The sequence below is a fragment of the Schistocerca cancellata genome, chromosome 4, assembly GCF_023864275.1.
Source record: "Schistocerca cancellata isolate TAMUIC-IGC-003103 chromosome 4, iqSchCanc2.1, whole genome shotgun sequence".
In the NCBI taxonomy this organism is placed as follows: domain Eukaryota; kingdom Metazoa; phylum Arthropoda; class Insecta; order Orthoptera; family Acrididae; genus Schistocerca; species Schistocerca cancellata.
In genome coordinates, this window is record NC_064629.1 from 169,123,838 (window position 1) to 169,145,153 (window position 21,316).

The 21,316-nt window shown below is 39.3% G+C and overlaps 1 protein-coding gene across 3 annotated transcripts in view; it reads left to right on the forward strand.

Annotated features, from left to right (window-relative positions):
* Window positions 1-21,316, forward strand: part of LOC126183502 (AP-3 complex subunit delta-1) — a 258,274-nt gene that overhangs the window by 58,755 nt on the left and 178,203 nt on the right. For all 3 annotated transcript variants that reach the window (XM_049925545.1, XM_049925544.1, XM_049925546.1), the window contains 3 exons: window positions 12,136-12,264; window positions 12,373-12,513; window positions 14,397-14,526. In XM_049925545.1, coding sequence (XP_049781502.1) covers window positions 12,136-12,264; window positions 12,373-12,513; window positions 14,397-14,526 — 400 coding nt within the window. The remainder of the gene's footprint in view (window positions 1-12,135; window positions 12,265-12,372; window positions 12,514-14,396; window positions 14,527-21,316) is intronic.

A 21,316-nucleotide genomic window follows, 5' to 3' on the forward strand; every position in this document is an offset into this window, starting at 1 on the left:
CAGGGGACACCACATTACAAAATGAGCAGTCCTGGTTGACACTTGGGTGCAGATTATAGGTGACACTGTCAGATTCCAAACAAAAAAGAGTGATAAGAAGAAAAAATAAGAGCAATTAAAAAAAGTCAGTATGACGATGAAAATGATGCAGCAGATTATTAGAAGTAAAGAATTACATTTAAACCGAATAATTGAATTAAACTTATTATCAGTCTTTTGATTAGATTTAGAAAAATAAAAATGTTCTCTGCATTTGACAAGATTAGAACCTCCGACCTTGTACACGTCAGGCTGAATGCAAACACTATGCTGTGTCATTACACTGTTGAAGGCTGTTGTGTTTATGAATGTGGTGTTGTAGTCACAACGATTGACAGCCTTCAAAAATTCGGCTTCACGAAATGTTGTGTGAAGCTTGTCTAATGCAAGCCGTTGTCTGTGATTATAACAACTGTATATATTTGCTGAATCACATCTTGTGCGGAAGGATCCAGTACTATTCAGTTATTGCTGTGTATGAAACATATTTTGTTAGCATCATTGTCTGTTTGTATTGTTTTTGGTATAGTTATCATATGTGATGAAATATGAAATAAAAGACGCAGACCCAGGATTCAGGATCCAAACATGACAAGAAAGAAAGTCGGACAAGGAATTGAAAGTGAACTAATTGTTGTGGCAATTTGGCAATGGCAAATAGCTCGGCCATGATGTTGAGCACTCTTATCAGAAGAAACCAAATACAATGTGTGAAGCATCAGCTATCAAATAATTTTAATTGGACTATAGTTATTAGGAGCTCCAGCATTACGCACATTATGGAGCTCATTAGGAAGATAGTGTTCAGGGCTATAAAGAAATGCAATGTGCATTCAATATGTCTGGTGGGGGACCTCATCCGAGATGTGGAGGTGACCTTGCCTGCGGGCATCGAGCCTGAAGGTGAAGGGTGTAGTCATCTGCAAGTTGTGACTCATGTCGGTACCGACAACGCCTGTCGCATGGGTGCTTTTGCCATCCTCAGTTCATACAGGCGGCTGGTGTAGGTGGTGAAGGTTGCTGGCCTCACGCACTGAGAGCAAGAAGAACTTGCAATTCCCAGTGTTGTTCCCAGAGTTGATTGGGGTCCTTTGGTTTGTAGCCACGGGGAAAGTCTCAACCAAAGGCTTTGTCGACTCTGCAATGGTCTTGGCTATAGATACCTAGACCTGCGTTATTGGGTGGGGATTTGTAGGACTCTTCTTGAGATATCAGGGGTGCACTGCTGCACAAAGGAATCAGCTACTTGGGTAGCAGAATACTTGTGGAGTGCACATGGGGTTTTTTGGGCTAGGCGGTAATTCGAGGTACTCTGAAAACCACACACACACACACACACACACACACACACACACACACACACACACACAGAGAGAGAGAGAGAGAGAGAGAGAGAGAGAGAGAGGGGGGGGGGGGGGAGGGGGGAGAAGTCAGATGGCGATCAGAGTAAAGACACCTAGACTGTCAAAATTTTATCAGTAAATTGTCGATGTTTTGGTAACAAAGTTCCCGAATTTGCTGCCCTCCATGAAAGTTCTTGCACTCAAATTATTCTTGGGATCGAGAGTTGGTTGAAACTAGAATTAGAAAACTCTGAGACTTAGCGAGTCATAGAATGAACATTGGAAAGATAATTAGACACTATAGGAGGGGGGAGTGTTCATTGCAGTTGACAAAAATATTCTCTCTATTGAGGTCGAAGTTGAGTGTGACAGTGAAGTTATCTGGTCACGCATAAGACGTCTGGGGAAAACCAAGTTAATTGTACGGTTTTACACACAATCTGATTGCACTATGACAGTTTGAGAGTCTTTCAAAAAAGTCTGCGGTCAATAGCGTGTAAATATCCAGATCATTCACTACTAGTTGGAGGTGACTTTAACTTACGAAGTATAGACTGGGATGTCCCAGCATTACTTGTAGGGGGTACAGAATTGTTAAAGACAGCATCAGTATAGAGTCAGGAATTAGTGATCATGATGTCATTATAGCAATTATGGTTACAAAAGTTCATAAATCACTCGAGGAGGCCAGGAGAGAGTTCCTACTAGAAAGACAAAATAAGCAGTTGTTAGTATTTCACTTAGTGAACTGAGATCACTTAGTTCCAGTAAGATAGGCATAGAGGAATTATGGGCGAAGTTAAAACAGACTGTAAATTGTTTTTGGGAGAACTGAGTGCCCAGTAAGTGGACTAAGGAGGAAAAAGACCCAACATGGTTTAACAATGACATTCAGAAAATGATGAGGAAACAAAGGTTGTTGCACTCTCAGTTCAAAAGAGAATGCACAAATGACAACAGGTAAGATTAGTTGAGATTCGTGCATAAGGTTAGTAGAGATTCGTGTATCTGTGAAAACCTCTGTCCACGAGCCTACAACTGCTACTGTGGGGTCCTGCTGACTCGTCTCGTATAGGGTGCGTAAAGGATGCTGCATTCTCGGAATGCTATACAATAATTCGAGCAAATCACATTAGTAGTGTTTACCACAAATAAGCAAATTGACAATACTTAACTTTGAATTTACATCGGTGTTGCAAGCGATTGGCAACATGCAATCAATCAAAGTCCCTTGCTGTATACAAGGTCCACGTAAGCAATTGATACGGAGGATTACATGTCACTGCTATCGTAGTGCTCTCCGCTAGGCCGGGTCTAGTGCTGTCCTGATACTGTGCTGTCTAGTACTGTGCGGCCGAGACTGGCTGGAGCGGCGCTTATACTCTCTTCAGTTAGAGGGTGCTCCTGTCGTGGTGCGGCCCTTGTCAGTGGGCTATTCGCTGACGTCGTCTCTCAGCCTTCTTTGCTCTTGCAGTCTTCACCTTCGTGCCATCGCTTATCGTTATGCCGGAACATTCTCCCCCCCCCCCCCCCCCCCCCCCCCCCCCCCCCCAAAGCAATAGATCGTCATCGTGTAGGGAGTGCGACCATGGTGTGGGAGGAAGGAGAGTGGGTGCCTCGCGGGACCGGAAGCTGTGGCTGCAGGGGACTTCAAGCTTCCAGTTGTACCCCGCCATCCGGCCTGCGCTCTGGTGGAAATGTCCCCCGGAAAACGACCAGAAGGGTATGCATCCACCTCCTGATGCCAGGAACCAGATGAAAAAGGTGGTGTGGGCGGGTCCAGTTCCATCGATAGGACAAGAGGAGGCGAAGATTCCATCTCCGTGGGGTCGTCCCGCAGTGTTGTGAGGACACACTCTGGTGGCTGCTGTGCATCCTTGTCCTCTGGGCCTGTGAATCTGGGGGAGGAGACACTACAGAATCATCATGCACATGACAGAAGCGAAATTGATTTTGATGTCAGCACTGCAAGCCATCTGGACCAGAAATAAGATATATGCTAGTGCCAAGTTGACGGGCTGCCACTGAAAGCCCTGTAAAAGACAATATCACGCAGCGCAAAGCGATTCTTGTGGCCTTCCTTCAGTGCCAGATGCCGAGGAGGGTGGAGCTGGTTGGGCAGTATCCGGTGTCGGTGGTGGTGGCTTCGAAGCAATTCTGCCGGCGATGGGCCATCTCGTGGGTGCGAATGATAAAGAGGTGAGAAACACGTACAATGCTTGATCCCTGGTGTCTGCGGAATGATGTTGGGCCATCTGCTGCTTGAAGGTTCTGACAAAATGTTCCACTTTGCCGTTTGACTGTGCGTGGAACAGTGCACTAGTAGATTCTGTATGCCATTGCATTCATAGAATGTTTCAAATTCATTTGATGTGAACTTAGGGCCGTTGTCTGACACTGTTACTTCAGGTAAACCTTCTAGGCAAAAAACAAAGGATAACACGAATTATGCTATGTGACGTTGTGGAGTTCGTTGGTGCAGCAAAAGTAAACTTGCTATACGAGTCAACCACAATCAACCGACGAGTGTTCCAAAAAGGTCCCGCAAAGCTTATTTGCACACGTTGCCATGGCAATTGCGACTTAAGCCAAGCAGAAAATTTTTGTTGGGGAGTGGACTGATTTTCTGTACATGCATGACACTACGGAATGATCTGTTCCATTTGTGTGTCCATACCGTGTCAAGTTTAGTGTCAATGCTCTAACTGATCCATACAAACAATCCCCCAGTGTTCTTGGTGAAGTAACTGCAACACTTCCTTTTGCAAAGCTTTAGGGATTGACACATGCGACTGTCCACTGTTATTTTGAACTAGTCACACCTTTCTGTACAGCGAGGTTATGTTGACGGGCAAACTATCAGCGCACTGCAGAGTTCCTTTATGCTATTCAAGGAACGAGGCCAAGATGTGCGAATGTATGTAGCAAAATGTTCAAATCTGAATCAGCTTCTGTGGCCTTTGCAATTTTCCTATAGTTCAGCGGAAAACACTGAAGCAGTTCAGAATCCTGAGCATTAGTGTGACAAGATGCAGCAGAAGTGTCAAAGTCTGTGTCAGGGCCAATCAGTTTGTTAGTGACGCTACCACTGGGTTGTGAGCCAGTACTCTCAGAGTGGTGTTAGGATAGAGTTTTTGTTCACAGTATCTGACACTTTGTGAGCTAGGAGGTGGGCCTCAAACTGGGACAGCCACTGGAGCCATTTGTATTCTTGTTCATGAAACCGTCCAAAAGGTGGTGTGGCAGCTGTAGTAGGTGTAGCTTGCTCGGTTGGGCACGCAGTGTTGGCCAGTAGCTGCTGCACCGTGTTGAGCAACATAGAGATCTGCTGCATCTGGGACTGAAACATCTGTGTTAGCTGTGTGGTATCTACTACTTGCAGCTGTGACATTGAGCAGGGGGTGGGAGAGGTGTGGTGGGCATTTTGAAAGACACAAATGCAACAAACAAACGGACAAGGCAAGCAAGCAAAGAAATTTTCTGCAACGCCCACCTGAAAACACAGATTAGCAAAAAACTACAAGAAACTGTTAAAGCAAGGAGAAGCCCCTGAAAAGTAAAGAAAAGAAAGAATTAAGGCACCAGCAAAAGACAAAAAATTCCCTTGGCTGTCCAGCACTGGGTTCAACGGATACTCATCGCCAAATGTGGGGTCCTGCCCACTTGTCTCATATAGGGTGCCTAAAGGATGCTACCTTCTCGGAATGCTATACAACAATTCAAGCAAATCACATTAGTAGTTTTATTACAAATAGCAGATTGACAATACTAAACTTTGAATTTGCAATGGTGTTGGAAGTGATGGGTGACATGCAATCAATCAAATTCCTTTGCTGTATACAAGGTCCATGTAAGCAATTGATATGAATTACACATCGCTGCTATTGTAGTGTTCTCCTCTAGGCCTGGTCTAGTACTGTCCTAATACTGTGCCTTCTAGTATATTGTGAGACTACTGTGTGGCCGAGGCTGGCAGGTGTGGCGCTTATATTCTCTTTGGCTAGAGGGTGCTCCTGTCGTGGTGTGGTCCTTGTCAGTGGGCTGTTGGCTGTCATCTCACAGCCTTCTTTACTCTTGCATTCATCATCTTCATGCCATCATTTATTGTTATGCATGAATAACTACCACTATTGTGCCTTCGCAGAAGATCTGGCTGTGAACCTGAGAAAGTTCTGATCCTGTGTGAAATCACTAAGCTGGTCTACGGCTTCCATCCAGTCACTTGTTTATAGTCAGGTGTGGAAGTTGAAGATAGCAAATTGAAAGCTGAAGTTTTAAATTTTGCATTTAAGAAATTGTTCACACAAGAGAACCATCCGAACATACCGTCATTTGACCATCACACAGACTCCAGTATGAACGACATAGTAATAAGCATTCCTGCCACAGAGAAGGGACTGAATGAGTTAAAAGCAAATGAGTCACCAGGTCTGAATGGAATACCAGTTCAGTTTCATAAAGAGAACTCTATGGCATTAAACCTGTACTTAACATTTATCGCAAATCTCTTCTCCCACCGCAAAGTCCCAAGCGACTGGAAAAACATGCAGGTGACTTGCTGTATTTAAGAACGGTAAAAGAACAGACCTGCAAAATTACAGACCAATATCCCTAACATCAGTTTGCTGCAGAATCCTTGAACATATTCTCAATTCAAATACAGTAAATTTTCTAGAGGCCAAGAAGCTTATGTCCACGAATCAGCACGGTTTTAGAAAGCATCACTCATGCAAAATTCAGCTTGATCTCCTCTCACATGATATCCTGAAACTCATGGATGAAGGGCAGCAGGAAGATTCCATATTTGTAGATTTCTGGCAAGCATTTGACAGGATGCCCCACTGCAGACTGTTAACGAAAGTACGAGCATATGAAATAAGTTACCAGAAGTGAGAGTGACTCAAAGACTTCTTAAGTAATAGAATCCAGTATGTAGTTCTTGACGACGAGTGTTCATCGGAGACAAGAGTATCGTCAGTAGTGCCCCAGGGAAGAGTGATTGGACAACTATTATTTTCTATATATGTAAATGATCGGATGGACAGCAATCTGCAGTTGTTTGCTGATGATGCTGTGGTATACAGAAGGGTATTGAAATTTGAGTGACTGTAGGATGATACAAGATGACTTAAACAAAATTTATAGGTTGTGTGATGAATGGCAGCTAGCTCAAAATTTAGAGAAGTGTAAGTTAATGCAGATGAGTAGGAAAAACAAATCTGTAATATTCGGATACAGCATTAGCAGTGTCCTGCTTGACACTGCCACGTTGTTTAAACATTGGGGCGTAATGTTGCAAAGTGATATGAAATGGAACGAGTAAAGAGTGTGATAGGGAATGCGAATTGTTGACATTGATTTATTGGCAGAATTTTGGGGAAGTGAGGTTCATCTGTAAATGAGGCCACATGTGGGATGCTAGTAAACCTATTCTTGAGTACTGCTAAAGTTTTTGGAATCCATACCAGGTTGGAATAAAGGAAGTTACCGAAGCAATTCAGAGGTGGGCTGCAAGATTTCGAACAGCACACAGGTGTTACAGAAATGCTTTGTGCACTCATATTGGAATCTCTGGAGGGAAGTTGACATTATTTTCAAGGAACACTGTTGAAAAAATTTAGAGAACTGGCATTTCAAGCTGACTGCAGAACGATTCTACTGCCGCCAACATACATCTCACTTAAGGACCATGAAAATATAATACGAGAAATTAGGGCTCATACGGAGGCATAGTTGATAGTCTTTTTTTTTTCCTTTGCTCCATTTGTGAGTGGCACAGGTAAGAAAATTACTAGTAGTGGTACAGGGCACCTTTCACCACATTCTGTATATTGGCTTGTGGAGTTTGTAGATGTAAAAAAAACATTGAATATCTTGAGTCTTTAGCCCAGTTCACTCAGAAAATGAAATGACGATTGCAGAGTTGACAGAAGGTCTCAGTTTAGTTGAAAAAGGGTCACAAATTTTAGAAAAAATAACTCCAACAAAGTGTGTGTGTGTTGCTGCTACATGCAACAAAAGGGGAATAAGAAATACATTAGCATGCTAGGAAAAAATTTTCTGTGAAGGGGGGGGGGGGGGGGGGGAGAAACAATCTTCAGATGACATTGTTACATCTTATGAAACCTTCTATGTTACTATAATTTTGGTTTACATTATTGCAATGCGTAATACTGGTCTGTAATATAATTTATTCTATCATTGAACACTTTATTAAACATTTACTTCTAAATTCTTTAGTCTCTGTCTCCATTGAACATAATTTGTATGTGTTTATATGTAAAATTGAACTGTGAATTCGACTTAACACAGTTATCACTCAATCCCACCTGACGTGAAAGTCAGCAGTAATGCTGTACAGATATTGTTAATAAATATTTCTTTTAATCTATTTCATGACTCTTGGCACACACTATCTGTGTCCAAATTTGTCGTGTCATTTTCTTACAATTTTTGTTGCGATAGGGCTGTGTGGAAAAGGTGAAGAATCATCAAATGAAAAAGACAGTGAATGCTTATCTCTAGAACTAAGTTCTGCATTGTTTCTTGAACCGCTGAAGAGACTGTTTTGAGTCTTCTCAATGGCAAGTACTTCCTCCAATGACAATGGTAACTTTAACGTGTGAGCCTGAAACTCTGAATTGAGGCTAACTAAATCAGATGCACAATGGAATTGACAAAGCTATGTTAGACTTTACAAACTAGCCACCCAATGAAGTAGTCTTGCAGGTACTTTTTATGACATTGGACAAATTTCACCGTGGTTGCTACTACATGTGCTTGCATACTGAAATAGCCATATGACTTGGTGCAAATAACTTTACATGTTATGCTTCCAGGGTGTACCAGGTGGTTTAGTTTTTGAATCAATTGACCTGTTTGCATGTTAAAAGGCAATAGCTAGACATGTTGTATGCCTTAATGAGGCATGCCTACCTTGTGCCAGTGGGTGGCAAACTGCTGCACCGAGGTGTCATCGGCTTTCTTCCTCAGCTGATGCAGCATCCTCGGCAGCAGTGTGTTCACTTTTGGATGGAGTGGATTCCTCTCCAGATTATGTACACACCATGTATCACAAAAAACTAAAACTGAAGAAACTGCAAAAAGGTGGGAATTTAAGGAGATGGGACCTGGATAAACTGACTAAACCAGAAGTTGTACAGAGTTTCAGGGAGAGCATAAGGGATCAATTGACAGGAATGGGGGAAAGAAATACAGTAGAAGAAGAATGGGTAGCTTTGAGGAATGAAGTAGTGAAGGCAGCAGAGGATCAAGTAGGTAAAAAGAAAAGGGCTAGTAGAAATCCTTGGGTAACAGAAGAAATATTGAATTTAATTGATTAAAGGAGAAAATATAAAAATGCAGTAAATGAAGCAGGCAAAAAGGAATACAAACATCTCAAAAATGAGATTGACAGGAAGTGCAAAATGGCTAAGCAGGCAAGGCTAGAGGACAAATGTAAGGATGTAGAGGCTTATCTCACTAGGGGTAAGATAGATACTGCCTAGAGTAAAATTAAAGAGACCTTTGGAGAAAAGAGAACCACTTCTATGAATATCAAGAGCTTAGATGGAAACCCAGTTCTAAGAAAAGAAGGGAAAGCAGAAAGGTGGAAGGAGTATATAGAGGGTCTACACAAGAGCAATGTACTTGAGGGCAATATTATGGAAATGGAAGAGGATGTGGACGAAGATGAAATGGGAGATATGATATTGAGTGAAGAGTTTGACAGAGCACTGAAAGACCTGAGTCGAAACAAGGCCCCGGGAGTAAACAACATTCCATTAGAACTATTGACAGCCTTGGGAGAGCCAGTCCTGACAAAACTCTACCATCTGGTGAGCAAACTGTATGGGACAGGCGAAATACCCCCAGACTTCAAGAAGAATATAATAATTCTAATCCCAAAGAAAGCAGGTGTTGACACATGTGAAAATTATCGAACTATCAGTTTAATAAGCCACGGCTGCAAAATACTAATACGAATTCTTTACAGACGAATGGAAAAACTGGTAGAAGCCAACCTCTGGGAAGATCAGTTTGGATTCCATAGAAATATTGGAACACGTGTGGCAGTACTGACCCTATGACTTACCTTAGAAGCTAGATTAAGGAAAGGCAAACCTAACCTACGTTTCTAGCATTTGTAGACTTGGAGAAAGCTGTTGACAATGTTGACTGGAATACTCTCTTTCAAATTCTTAAGGTGGCAGGGGTAAAATACAGGGAGCAAAAGACTAGTTACAATTTTTACAGAAACCAGATGGCAGTTGTAAGAGTCGAGGGACATGAAAGGGAAGCAGTGGTTGGGAAGGGAGTGAGACAGGGTTGTAGCCTATCCCCGATGTTATTCAATCTGTATATTGAGCAAGCAGTAAAGGAAACAAAAGAAAAATTCGGAGTAGGTATTAAAATCCATGGAGAAGAAATAAAAACTTCAAGGTTCGCCAATGACATTGTAATTCTGTCAGAGACAACAAAGGATTGGAAGAGCAGTTGAACGGAATGGACAGTGTCTTGAAAGGAGGATATAAGATGAACATCAACAAAAGCAAAACGAAGATAATGGAATGTAGTTGAGTTAACTTGGGTGATGCTGAGGGAATTGGATTAGGAAATGAGACACTTAAAGTAGTAAAGGAGTTCTGCTGCTTGGGGAGCAAAATAACTGATGATGGTCGAAGTAGGGAGGACATAAAATGTAGACTGGCAATGGCAAGGAGAGCATTTTTGAAGAAGAGAAATTTGTTAACATCGAGTATAGATTTAAGTGTCAGGAAGTCATTTCTGAAAGTATTTGTATGGAGTGTAGCCATGTATGGAAGTGAAACATGGACGATAAATAGTTTGGACAAGAAGAGAATAGAAGCTTTTGAAATGTGGTGCTACAGAAGAATCCTGAAGATTAGATGGGTAGATCACATATCTAATGAGGAGGTATTGAATAGAATTGGGGAGAAGAGGAGTTTGTGGCACAACTTGACTAGAAGAAGGGATCGGTTGGTAGGACATGTTCTGAGGCATCAAAGGATCACCAATTTAATATTGGAGGGCAGTGTGGAGGGTAAAAATCGTAGAGGGAGACCAAGAGATGAATACACTAAGCAGATTCAGAAGGATGTAGGCTGCAGTACATACTGGGAGAAGAAGCAGCTTGCACAGGATAGAGTGGCATTGAGAACTGCATCAAACCAGTCTCAGGACTGAAGACCACAACAACAACATCACAAAAAACACAGCAATTACTTGCATTCTGAGTAATAAATAGAATAATTTTGAATACTGTTTCATTGTGTCTAACAATACCACACAGCTCCTTAGTCTGCATCCTAACAAACCAGTAGGGGCTTCTGGCCTGTCAGTGAGTGACCCCTACAGGGCTAAGACTATGTTATAGAAATCTCTAGAAAGTACAGAGCATATGCTAAAAATAATTTGATCATATTTCTGAACTATAAGTTTCACACAATTTGTAACTTAAAAAATCTTGTATTCTTCTTGTATGACACATTATTTTTTCTGCATAGAAAGCTCTCGAGAAGGTGGTCCGAATATAGACCAAAAAGGGTTGTTACAACAAAGTTACAGTAGAGCACTATATTATGTAATGAATTTCCAAAAATGCCTGGAAGCTGTACAAAGCCATCAGTATAAAATACTAGTTTATAAGATAAATTTATTATCTTTAAAGTAAGGCAAGCTAGACTGGTGCGTCCTGTCAACATTCTCAGCTGAGCTGGGAGATCTCAGATGTGTATTTTTGAGTTATTACTACTGTATTGGAAAAAAATGATGTATTTCACACAGAACAACATTGTGGCTGATGTTTTATTATGATGATACAAAAGGAAGGGTTTTTGTTTGTACTTATTGGAACCATATAATTAATTAACCTGAAATGTTTGAGCCCATATTATTGCTTTATATTAAAAGAGGTAAAGTCTATGGCACTCAACCCACCTTTTGTTCACCATGGCACTACGAGGTAGCAGGAGCGAGCTCATTGCCCCTGCACCCTTTTACCCCCCAGGAAACATCTCTGATACTTGATTTGATAGCAGGCTGAGTTGACCTGGCATCATCCTGGAGGGACTGAAATGAGGAAAACCCTCAGTCCTACCCAGGGTTGATAGTCTAGCACCTCACCAACTTGACTATCATGGCTATTACTGTTTTATATAAGATCATATTATTTATTTAATGGATGGTTTTCACTTTTCTGTTTGTGGGTGCTCATCGTGGGCACATTCACTCAAACTTTCATGTGCATACTACATATATACATTGTCTCCTCAAACTTATATGAACTTTTAACTTCCAAAGTGGAAATCTTGTCTTTAATGGGAAGTAATTTGTGATGTTGATCAATCTGTCAGTTTGACAGTGTCTGAAACCATGACTTGTAAAATGAGTGAGGTGGCACAGTGGTTAGCATTCTGAACTCATGTTTAAGAGGACGACAGTACAAACCGGTGTCCAGCCATCCAGTTTTCGCTTTTCCATGATTTCCCTATAAACTACTCCATGTAAATACCAGCATGGTTCCTTTCAAAGGGCGTGGCCAATTTCCTTCCCCATCCTTGACGCTATCTGAGCTTGTGCTCCATCTCTAATGACGTCACTGTCAATGGGAAGTTAAACCCAATCTTCCTTTTTTCTTATGACTTGAAAAGTAATTTTGAAAATGTAGATCACATACTTACTAAAGCTATTTATAAAACAAATTATTGATTGAAAATATTGGTTGTTGCAGCTCCAAATGCTGGGATATGACATCAGCTGGGCCGGATTTAACATAATAGAAGTAATGAGCTCATCAAAATTTACCTACAAAAGAATTGGTTATTTAGCATCATCACAGTGCTTCCACGCAGATACGGAGGTGTGTTGATTTCTGATTTAAAAAAAAAAAGAAATAAAATATATGCACAGTTAACAAAATGATCGTATTTGTACAATTTTGCTGACAACTCAAAATTATCATTTTCAGTTGCTTATGTTAACAACAAACATGATTCGCAAGGATTTAAATAGTCAAAATCAGTATGATGCTGGAGTTGCACTGTCAGCACTTTCCTGTTTTATTAATGCTGATTTGTCAAGAGATCTTGCAAATGATATAATGACTCTTGTAAGTATTATATTTATTATTACCATAACATCTATATTTTAAATATATCCCTGTTTCATCTAGGCAGTGCTTAATGATTGTAATAGTCAGTATATTAGAGAGACTTTTTCAGCAGTTAGGGCAGAAGACAGATATAGAACATGGAAATACAAAGGTGGGGAAGAAGAAGAGAGAATGTAAATGTGTTGACTGACAAAAGTGTTAGTATTGTGGCTGGTAATACTATCTTTGGCACAGATTTTGCCCATAATAAAGGTAGCCCCTACACAATTGTACGTGCTTCCTGGCATTACAATCTCGTGAGGGACTAAATAGTGTTTACTGGCTTTCAAGAGCAACAAGTCTGTAAGATACAGACAACTACAGGAGTTGCAAATGCATACATCTGAAATCTGTCAGTATAGGAAGTCAAGAGCTTAAGGCCCATTATACAATTAAGCAGGTGGTCCACACTCCATGTTTTGCTTGCAGTTTGTGGCCTGTGTCAATGGTTTCCACAGGTGAGTACTGAGTACTGAGTTCTGTGCTCTGTGATATGTGCTCTAGCACATTCTGCTGTTTGATTGCAAGTATGGAGGTCAGACTGCTGTGTTTAAATCATTTCAGTCTACCTGACATACTAAAAGAGAAATTCAACACGTGAAAGATTATGGGTGCATCCTGTTGTGGAACAGGGATGTAGGAAAGGATCATTCCTCAGACTGTGTTCCAGATTGCGTAATTATGAAGATGAATTTTACAATTATTTTCACATGTCTAGTCATTCTTTTGCCAAACTTGTTGGTAGAATACAAGACAAGTATCCTTTCAACATTTTCAAGAGTCAGACTAGTATTCCAATAGAATGAGTTGCAGTATCTTAAGATAAGAACATGTATAAGTGTAGGAAAGATGATTAATTTAAATAAAGTTTTTAATCATTCAAAACTTGTGCATGTCATTCATTGGGCATTAGACAATTTTACATTTGTGTTTCGAGTATTACATTTTAATTCCTACAGTTATTGTAATGTCCCCTAAGATCGCATCAGTGTTGAATTGGCTGATCTTTTCCCAACTTCACAATGTTCAAAATTCTCTGCTGAACAATCTTATTGCCCCACTAGTGAAATATTTTGGTGAAATGAAGTTTATCTGCTTCATCTGCATGTGGTGTCTGCAGGACTGTATATGCAGAAACTTGTTCCTGTGTATTTAACTGATGTGAATGGTCCACAGCACAGAGTGGTTGCATGCATAGCTCCACCAGGTGTGGACTCTTCGCACAACTGGGAAATTCTCCATAAGATTATGTGATTTCCAACCATGTGCGAAACGCAGAGCATGGACCATTCGCTTAAGTGTACAACTCTCCTAAAGCAATAGCTGACACTGAATTGCTGTATAGATAAAGAATGTACAATAATAATTTTATCAAAGGGAAATTCAGTCGGGAAAACTTACTAGACTGAACTGCTGGCCAGTACTTAGTTTACAGCCAACACACATGAGATTCTCTCTCTTACTTTTATTAGTGTCTATAGTCATTACTGTAGTAATACATTAACAGTTAACAAATAACGACACAATAGTAATCATTGGAGACAAAGAAAGTAATTTATTTGAATATTTCTTTTGCAGATGTCAGTTTTCTGTAACACAACTTATCTGAAAAGGATGATATAAACTTTTGCTCTCCCAGGTTAAATTTAAATTTTCTAATTGTGGCTGATCTGAGTATTGTGGTTTCTACCAATGTAATGTTTTGTTACACTAAAAGACTATATTTTGGAAATGTCATTGACTCTTTGAATTGTTTTAAGAATGTAGATAATATTTATTAGTATTATAAAATTCATTTTTTATTTTAATTTTCTTCTGTAAATATGTTGCTTATATTCCAGCTCACTTCAACAAAATCATATCTTCGTAAAAAAGCAGTTCTTATGATGTATAAGGTTTTCTTAAAATTTCCTGAAGCTCTTCGACCAGCATTTCCCCGTCTTAAAGAGAAATTGGAAGACACTGATTCAGGTCAGTATTACCGTATTTGTATTGTCACTGTAAGTTGAGTGCAAGTATGTATACCACAAAAATATATATTTTGTAACACACCCATGATGTACTACCAATTGAACTACTATCTTCTTTTCATTTTTGGGTTTCTTATGTGTATGTGTTTGTTCAAATTTGTCAGCTGACTCCTGCCAGTCCCACTCTCCCCAAGCTCTGCATCATGTTACTTTAGTAAGTAAAGATACAGAATAGTTTCTAAAGGGATAACCTATTTTGATATCACTTCTAACCCCTTTTTTTTTTTACCAGCAACATGAGCAATTTAGTACTTTGGTATTTCTTAAGATTTATCTCTCTGAAACTTTTTTATCCTCTTTGAGAACTTGAATTTTGTTGGTACATGAAATGTGTTTGAAATGACGTTTTTACACATGGCTCACCATTTTATCCAAAATCTTATGTAACATTGTTTCACATAAGAGTAAATAGGCTTCAAAGATTAAGATGAGAACAATCTTTTGGAATGAAGTCTCACATGAAGTTTATTAACACATCTAGGACACTTTGGTCAGTCTTCCCCATGTGACATTTATATTTACATCTGTATCTACATCTGCATGACTACTCTGCAAATCACACTTACGTGTCTGACAGAAGGTTCATCAAACGACCTTCGCAATAATTCTCTGTTAGTTCACTCGTCAACAGTCTGCAGAAAAAACAAACACCTGTATTGTCCCATGCATTCTCTTATTTTATTGTGATGATTGTTTCTCCCTATGTAGGTCAGCATCAACAAAATATATTCACATTCAAAGGAGAAAGTTGGTGATTGAAAATAAGTTGGTGATTGAAATTTCGTGAGAAGATCATGCTGCAATGAGAAATGCCTTTGTTTTAATGATGTCCACATCAAATCCTGCATCATGTCCATGACATTCACTCCCCTGTTTCTCGATAATACAGAACTTGCTGCCCTTCCTTGAACTTTCTTAACGTACTCCATTTATCCTATCTGGTAAGGATCCCACACCACACAGCAGTACTCCAAAAGAGGACAGACAAGCATAGTGTAGGCAATCTCTTTAGTGGATCTGTTGCATCTTCTAAGTGTTCTGCCAATTAAATGCAGTCTTTGGTCCTTCCCCACATTTTGTGTGTCTTCTTTCCTATTGACATCGTTCGTAATTATAATTCCTACATATTTAGTCGAATTTACGGCCTTTAGATTTGACTGATTTATTGTGTAACTGAAGTTTAAAAGATTCCTTTTAGCACTCGTGTGGATGACCTCACACTTTCAGTTATTTAGGGTCAATTGCCAATTTTTGCACCATACAGATCTCTTTCCTAAATTGTTTTGCAATTGGTTATGATCTTCTGATCACTTTACTAGGCATCATCTGCAAACAACCTAAGATGGCTGCTCAGCTTGTCTCCTAAACCATTTATATAGATAAGGAACAACAGAATACCTATGAAACTACCTTTGGGAACCCCAGAAATCACTTCTGTTTTGATATCTTTCTGTCAGTTAATACAAACTGTGACCACTCTGACAGGAAAGCATGAATCCAGTCACATAACTGAGACGATATTCCGTAAGCATGCAATTTGATAACAAGCTGTTTGTGAGGTACAGTCTAAAAAACATCCTTTGTTGATAGCACTAGACACATCATGTGAGTAATGGGCTGGTTGTTTCACAAGAATGATGTTTTGTAAATTCGTGTTGGCTAGGTGTCAATATACCGTTCTCTTTGACATAATTTATAATGTTTGAACACAATATATGTTCCAAAATCCTGTTGCATATTGACATTAACGATATGGGCCTATAATTTTGTGGATTACTCCTATTGCCTTTCTGGAATATTGGTGTGACCTTGCAATTTTTTAGTCTTTGAATAAATGGATCTTTCATCAAGTGAGTGGTTGTATATCATTGTCAGGTATGGAGCTACTGAACCAGCATACTCTGAAAGGAACCTAAGTGGTATACACTCTGGGCTGGAGGACTTGCTTTTATTAAGTGATTTAAGTTGCATCACTAATTTGGGGATGTCTATTTCTAAGTCACTCATGTTGGTAGCTATTCTTGATTCGAATTCTGGAATATTTACATTGTCTCCTTTGGTGAAGGAATTTCTGAAGGCTCTGTGTTAGCAGCACTGTCATCGATAGTATTCCCATTGCTATTGTGCAGAGAAGACATTGATTGTCTCTTGCCACTAGCATACTTTACATACAACCAGAATCTCTTTTTCTGCCAGGTTTTGAGACAAGGTTTCATTGTTGAAACTATTTTAAGCATCTGGCATTGAAGTCTGCGCTAGATTTTGAGCTTCTGTAAAAGGCATTCAATCTTGGGGATTTTGCATTCACTTGAATTTGGCATGCTGTTTTCGTTGTTTGTGCAACAATGTTCTGATCTGTTCTGTGTACCATGGGGGATCAACTGTCATTTGTTAATTTATTTGGTATAAATCTCTCAATTGCTGTTGATACTCGTTCTTTGAATTCAAGCAACATCTGGTGTACACTTACATTGTTAATTTGGAAGGAGTGGGGATTGTCTCTCAGGATGGTGTCAAGCAGAACTTTTTCTGCTTTTTTTTTTAATTGACATATTTTTCATTTATTTTTGATGGATATGGGAGTTATGATATTCAGTCTCGTTATGGGAACCCTGTATTCACTAATCACTGTAGCCATTTTGCTGCTCATTATTAGCTCTGGATTATTTGATGCTGAGAGGTTGTGTGTGTTTTCACAACCATGGTTCACTTAAATTTTTTCGTAGCTGTCTATTATTTGAAGGCTGAAGTTCTGGGATGAGTTCTATGAATAAGATTAGGTAGGCTGTCATGTTGGAATTGAATTGTTATAATTATCTTTTGTTCTTCAGCAATGTGTAATTCTTTGGGATATTCTAGGTTTTCATCACACAGTATAACCATGTGTATGTGTGAATGCCAAATAACTGAATCACTGCCAAGGAGTGTACTAGTTTTCTGAGTTGACGGTCTTCTGAATTTGGTGCTAATAACTCAGCATGTTTGTAAATGTTGTTACAAATTATGTTACGTTTGTAAATCACAATCAAGTCCAAATCTGAAAAGAGGGTCGTCAGTGAAGTACAACACTTAGTCCTAAAGCATGTTTATTATGAACACTAATGCATAGCCAAAACAGAACTCAACTCGTGGACAGAGAATGTAGCTAATTGTACAAACATTAAATATTCTCGAATATGCAAACATTACCAACATAAGAAACTTCGAGAGCATTCCAAAACAGATCTAAATTACTAAAACACTGTCCAAGAACTTGGAACGCAGAACCTGGTACTAGCTGCAACAAAAATTCAATTTTCAATATTTTACATAATTATTGACAGAATTTAAAAGTTTAAAATTCTGTCATAATCTACTCATTAAGAGATACGAGGGTGTGCTGAAAAGTAATGCCTCTGAATTTTTTTATGTGAAAACTTTTCAAACTTTTTATGTAAAACAAACAATGTTAAAATTCTACATATTTTTATTAATGTCTGCATATTTGCAGCCCTCTGCTACTGGAGTACTCTAATTGTAGCATGTAACATGGTGGTGTGTAACATAACTGTGTCAGTGTGTGAGAAACAGTGTGCTGTGATAGAGTTTTGAATTCGAAGCACGTCTTCTGGTCCAGATTGTATACCAATTAGGTTCCTTTGAGTATGCTGATGCATTAGCTCCGTACTTGACAATCATATGCAACCGTTCACTCGACGAAAGATCCGTACCCAAAGACTGGAAAGTTGCACAGGACACACCAATATTCAAGAAACGTAGTAGGATTAATCCACTAAATTACAGGCCCATAGCGTTAACGTCGATATGCAGCAGGATTTTGGAACATATATTGTGTTCGAACATTATGAATTACCTCGAAGAAAACGGTCTATTGACACACAGTCAACATGGGTTTAGAAAATATCGTTCCTGTGAAACACAACTAGCTCTTTATTCGCATGAAGTGTTGAGCACAATTGACGAAGGTTTTCAGATTGATTATGTATTTCTGGATTTCCAGAAGGCTTTTGACACTGTACCACACAAGCAGCTTAAAGTGAAATTGTGTCCTTATGGAATATCGTCTCAGTTATGTGACTGGACTTGTGACTTGCTGTCAGAGATGTCTCAGTTCGTAGTAATTGATGGAAAGTCATCGAGTAAAATAGAAGTTATTTCTGGCATTCACCAATTTAGTGTTATAGGCCCTTTGCTGTTCTTTATCTATATAAACATTTTGGGAGACAATCTGAGCAGCTGTCTTACGTTGTTTGCAGATAATGCTGTCATTTATTGACTAATGAAGTCATCAGAAGAGCAAAACAAACTGCAAAACGATTTAGAAAAGATATTTGAATGGTGCGAAAATTGGCAGTTGACCCTAAATAACGAAAAGCGTGAGGTCATCCACATGAGTGCTGAAAGGAATCCGTTAAACTTCGGTTACACGATAAATCAGTCAAATATAAAGGCCGTAAATTCAACTAAATACCTAGGAATTACAATTATGAACAACTTAGATTGGAAGGAACACACAAAAAATGTTGTGGAGAAGGCTAACCAAAGACTGCGTTTTATTGGCAGGACACTTAGAAAATGTAACTGATCTACTAAGGATACTGCCTACACTACGCTTGTCCATCCTCTTTTAGAGTACTGCTGCACAGTGTGGGATCCTTACCAGATAGGTCTGACGGAGTACATGGAAAAAGTTCAAAGAAGGGTAGCGTGTTTTGCAGTATCGCAAAATATGGGGGAGAGTGTTACTGAAATGATACAGGATTTGGGGCTGGAGATCGTTAAAGGAAAAGCATTTTTCGTTGTGACGGAATCTTCTCACAAAATTCCAATCACCAACTTTCTCCTTTGAATGCGAAAATATTTTGTTGACACTGACCTACATAGGGAGAAACGATCACCACAGTAAAATAAGGGAAACCAGAGCTCATTCGGAAACATATAGGTGTTCGTTCTTTCCACGCACTGTACGAGACTGTAATAATAGAGAATTGTGAAGGTGGTTTGATGAACCCTCTGCCAGGTACCTAAATGTGATTTGCAGAGTATCCATGTAGATGTAAATGTAGATACACACATGGAACACCCTCTCCTGCAGCATGACAATGCCAGACCATACTTGAGTGCTGCGACATCTGCAACAATCAGATGCCTTGGGTCCACTGTCATCAATCATCCTCCGTAGAATCCTGACTTGGCCTCATCCAATCTGTTTTCAAAATTTAAAGAACACCTTTGTGAACTTCAATTTAATAGTCATGAAACAATGCAAGCAGAGACTGGTCTGTGGCTCTGTCAACAGAGTCAAACATTCTGCAGTATCAACAAACTAGTCTCTTGCTGGGAGAAATGTATTTGCTGCCAGACTGACAATGTTGAGAATTAAATATGTGGACATGAAGAGTAAATATGTACAATGTTAATAAATGTCAGTTTTACTTAAAAGGCTGTTTGAATTTTTCCATAAAAAAATCGCAGGCATTACTTGCAATACACTTTTGTATGATATCCTAATTTAGACTACTTTTATAAAAAAAATAATATCAGTAGCTGATGTCTTCTACGTTACAACAAAAGCAAATGCTGGAGTAGGACATTAAGTAAAAAAACCTGCATTGCTGATAATTTCCCAGAAGATTTTGGTGTTTATACTGATGGCTCCAAAACACCAGGTAATGGCAGAGTGGGTGTGCATTCCTTTGTCCAAGCACAGGTTACAAAGAATTGATTTTGCTTCCTAGTGAAATTTCAAGTTTCGCAGCAGATGTGTCAGCTATACTTGCACCTTTAGAAACATTTTGATTACAATGGATTGCAGAAGCTTACTCAAAGATATACAGACACACGCTATTTTCAAGAAATCTAAACCACTAGTAATGGGTTTCATCATTGCTAAAAAGGAAAACAAATATCTCTGAAAGCAGATCAAATTTATGTGGATCAAAGGATATGCTAACATGATATAGTGAAATGGTCAGTGACTTAGCAAAAACAGCCAGTCAAAACAGCACTATTAAAACCATCTAATTACCATCATCAGACCTGAAGACTACTGTACATAGACTGATAAGACATATATGGGTAGAAGAATATCAATTCGCATCACAAGGGAAATAATATAGTCAAATACAGTCAAACATTCCCTCGAAGCCTTGCAATGTACAAGTTTCATAATTCGTGTGAGATGTAATCACGGAGCATTCCATAGACATTTCCACCGAATACACATTAGAGATAAGCCTTATTGTGAAAGTTATGGAATAACAGTTGGGAATATCAATCTCTCATTTTCTTAATGTAAACTATATGCAAACCAGCAAATTGATTTCGTACAGCAACTAATACGGTGTTGTCAACATTTACCAACTATTATATCAACTCTCTTTCACCAGGTATCATCATAGTTTTAAAACTAGTTATGAAATGCTTTGATAAATGCAAACCTTTTCTGTGAATCTCCAAAACATTGAGAGATGGCTGTTTCACATGCAATGCAGCAATGACTGACATTTCATCCACACTGCTGTGCTCTACCACTGGATTCCTTGAAAGGCAATTGGCATCCTTGTGTTTGCGTCAGTTGTTACATACCGCTCTGATGACATATTCATGAAGTAATGTGCTCATCTCATCAATCAACAGATTGATTCTTCAGGCTAATCAGCCAGCATAGAGAATAGTGCTCCATTGTGATGGTGAAAGGGTTGCCAAATAAATATGGCTGGAGCTTGTTA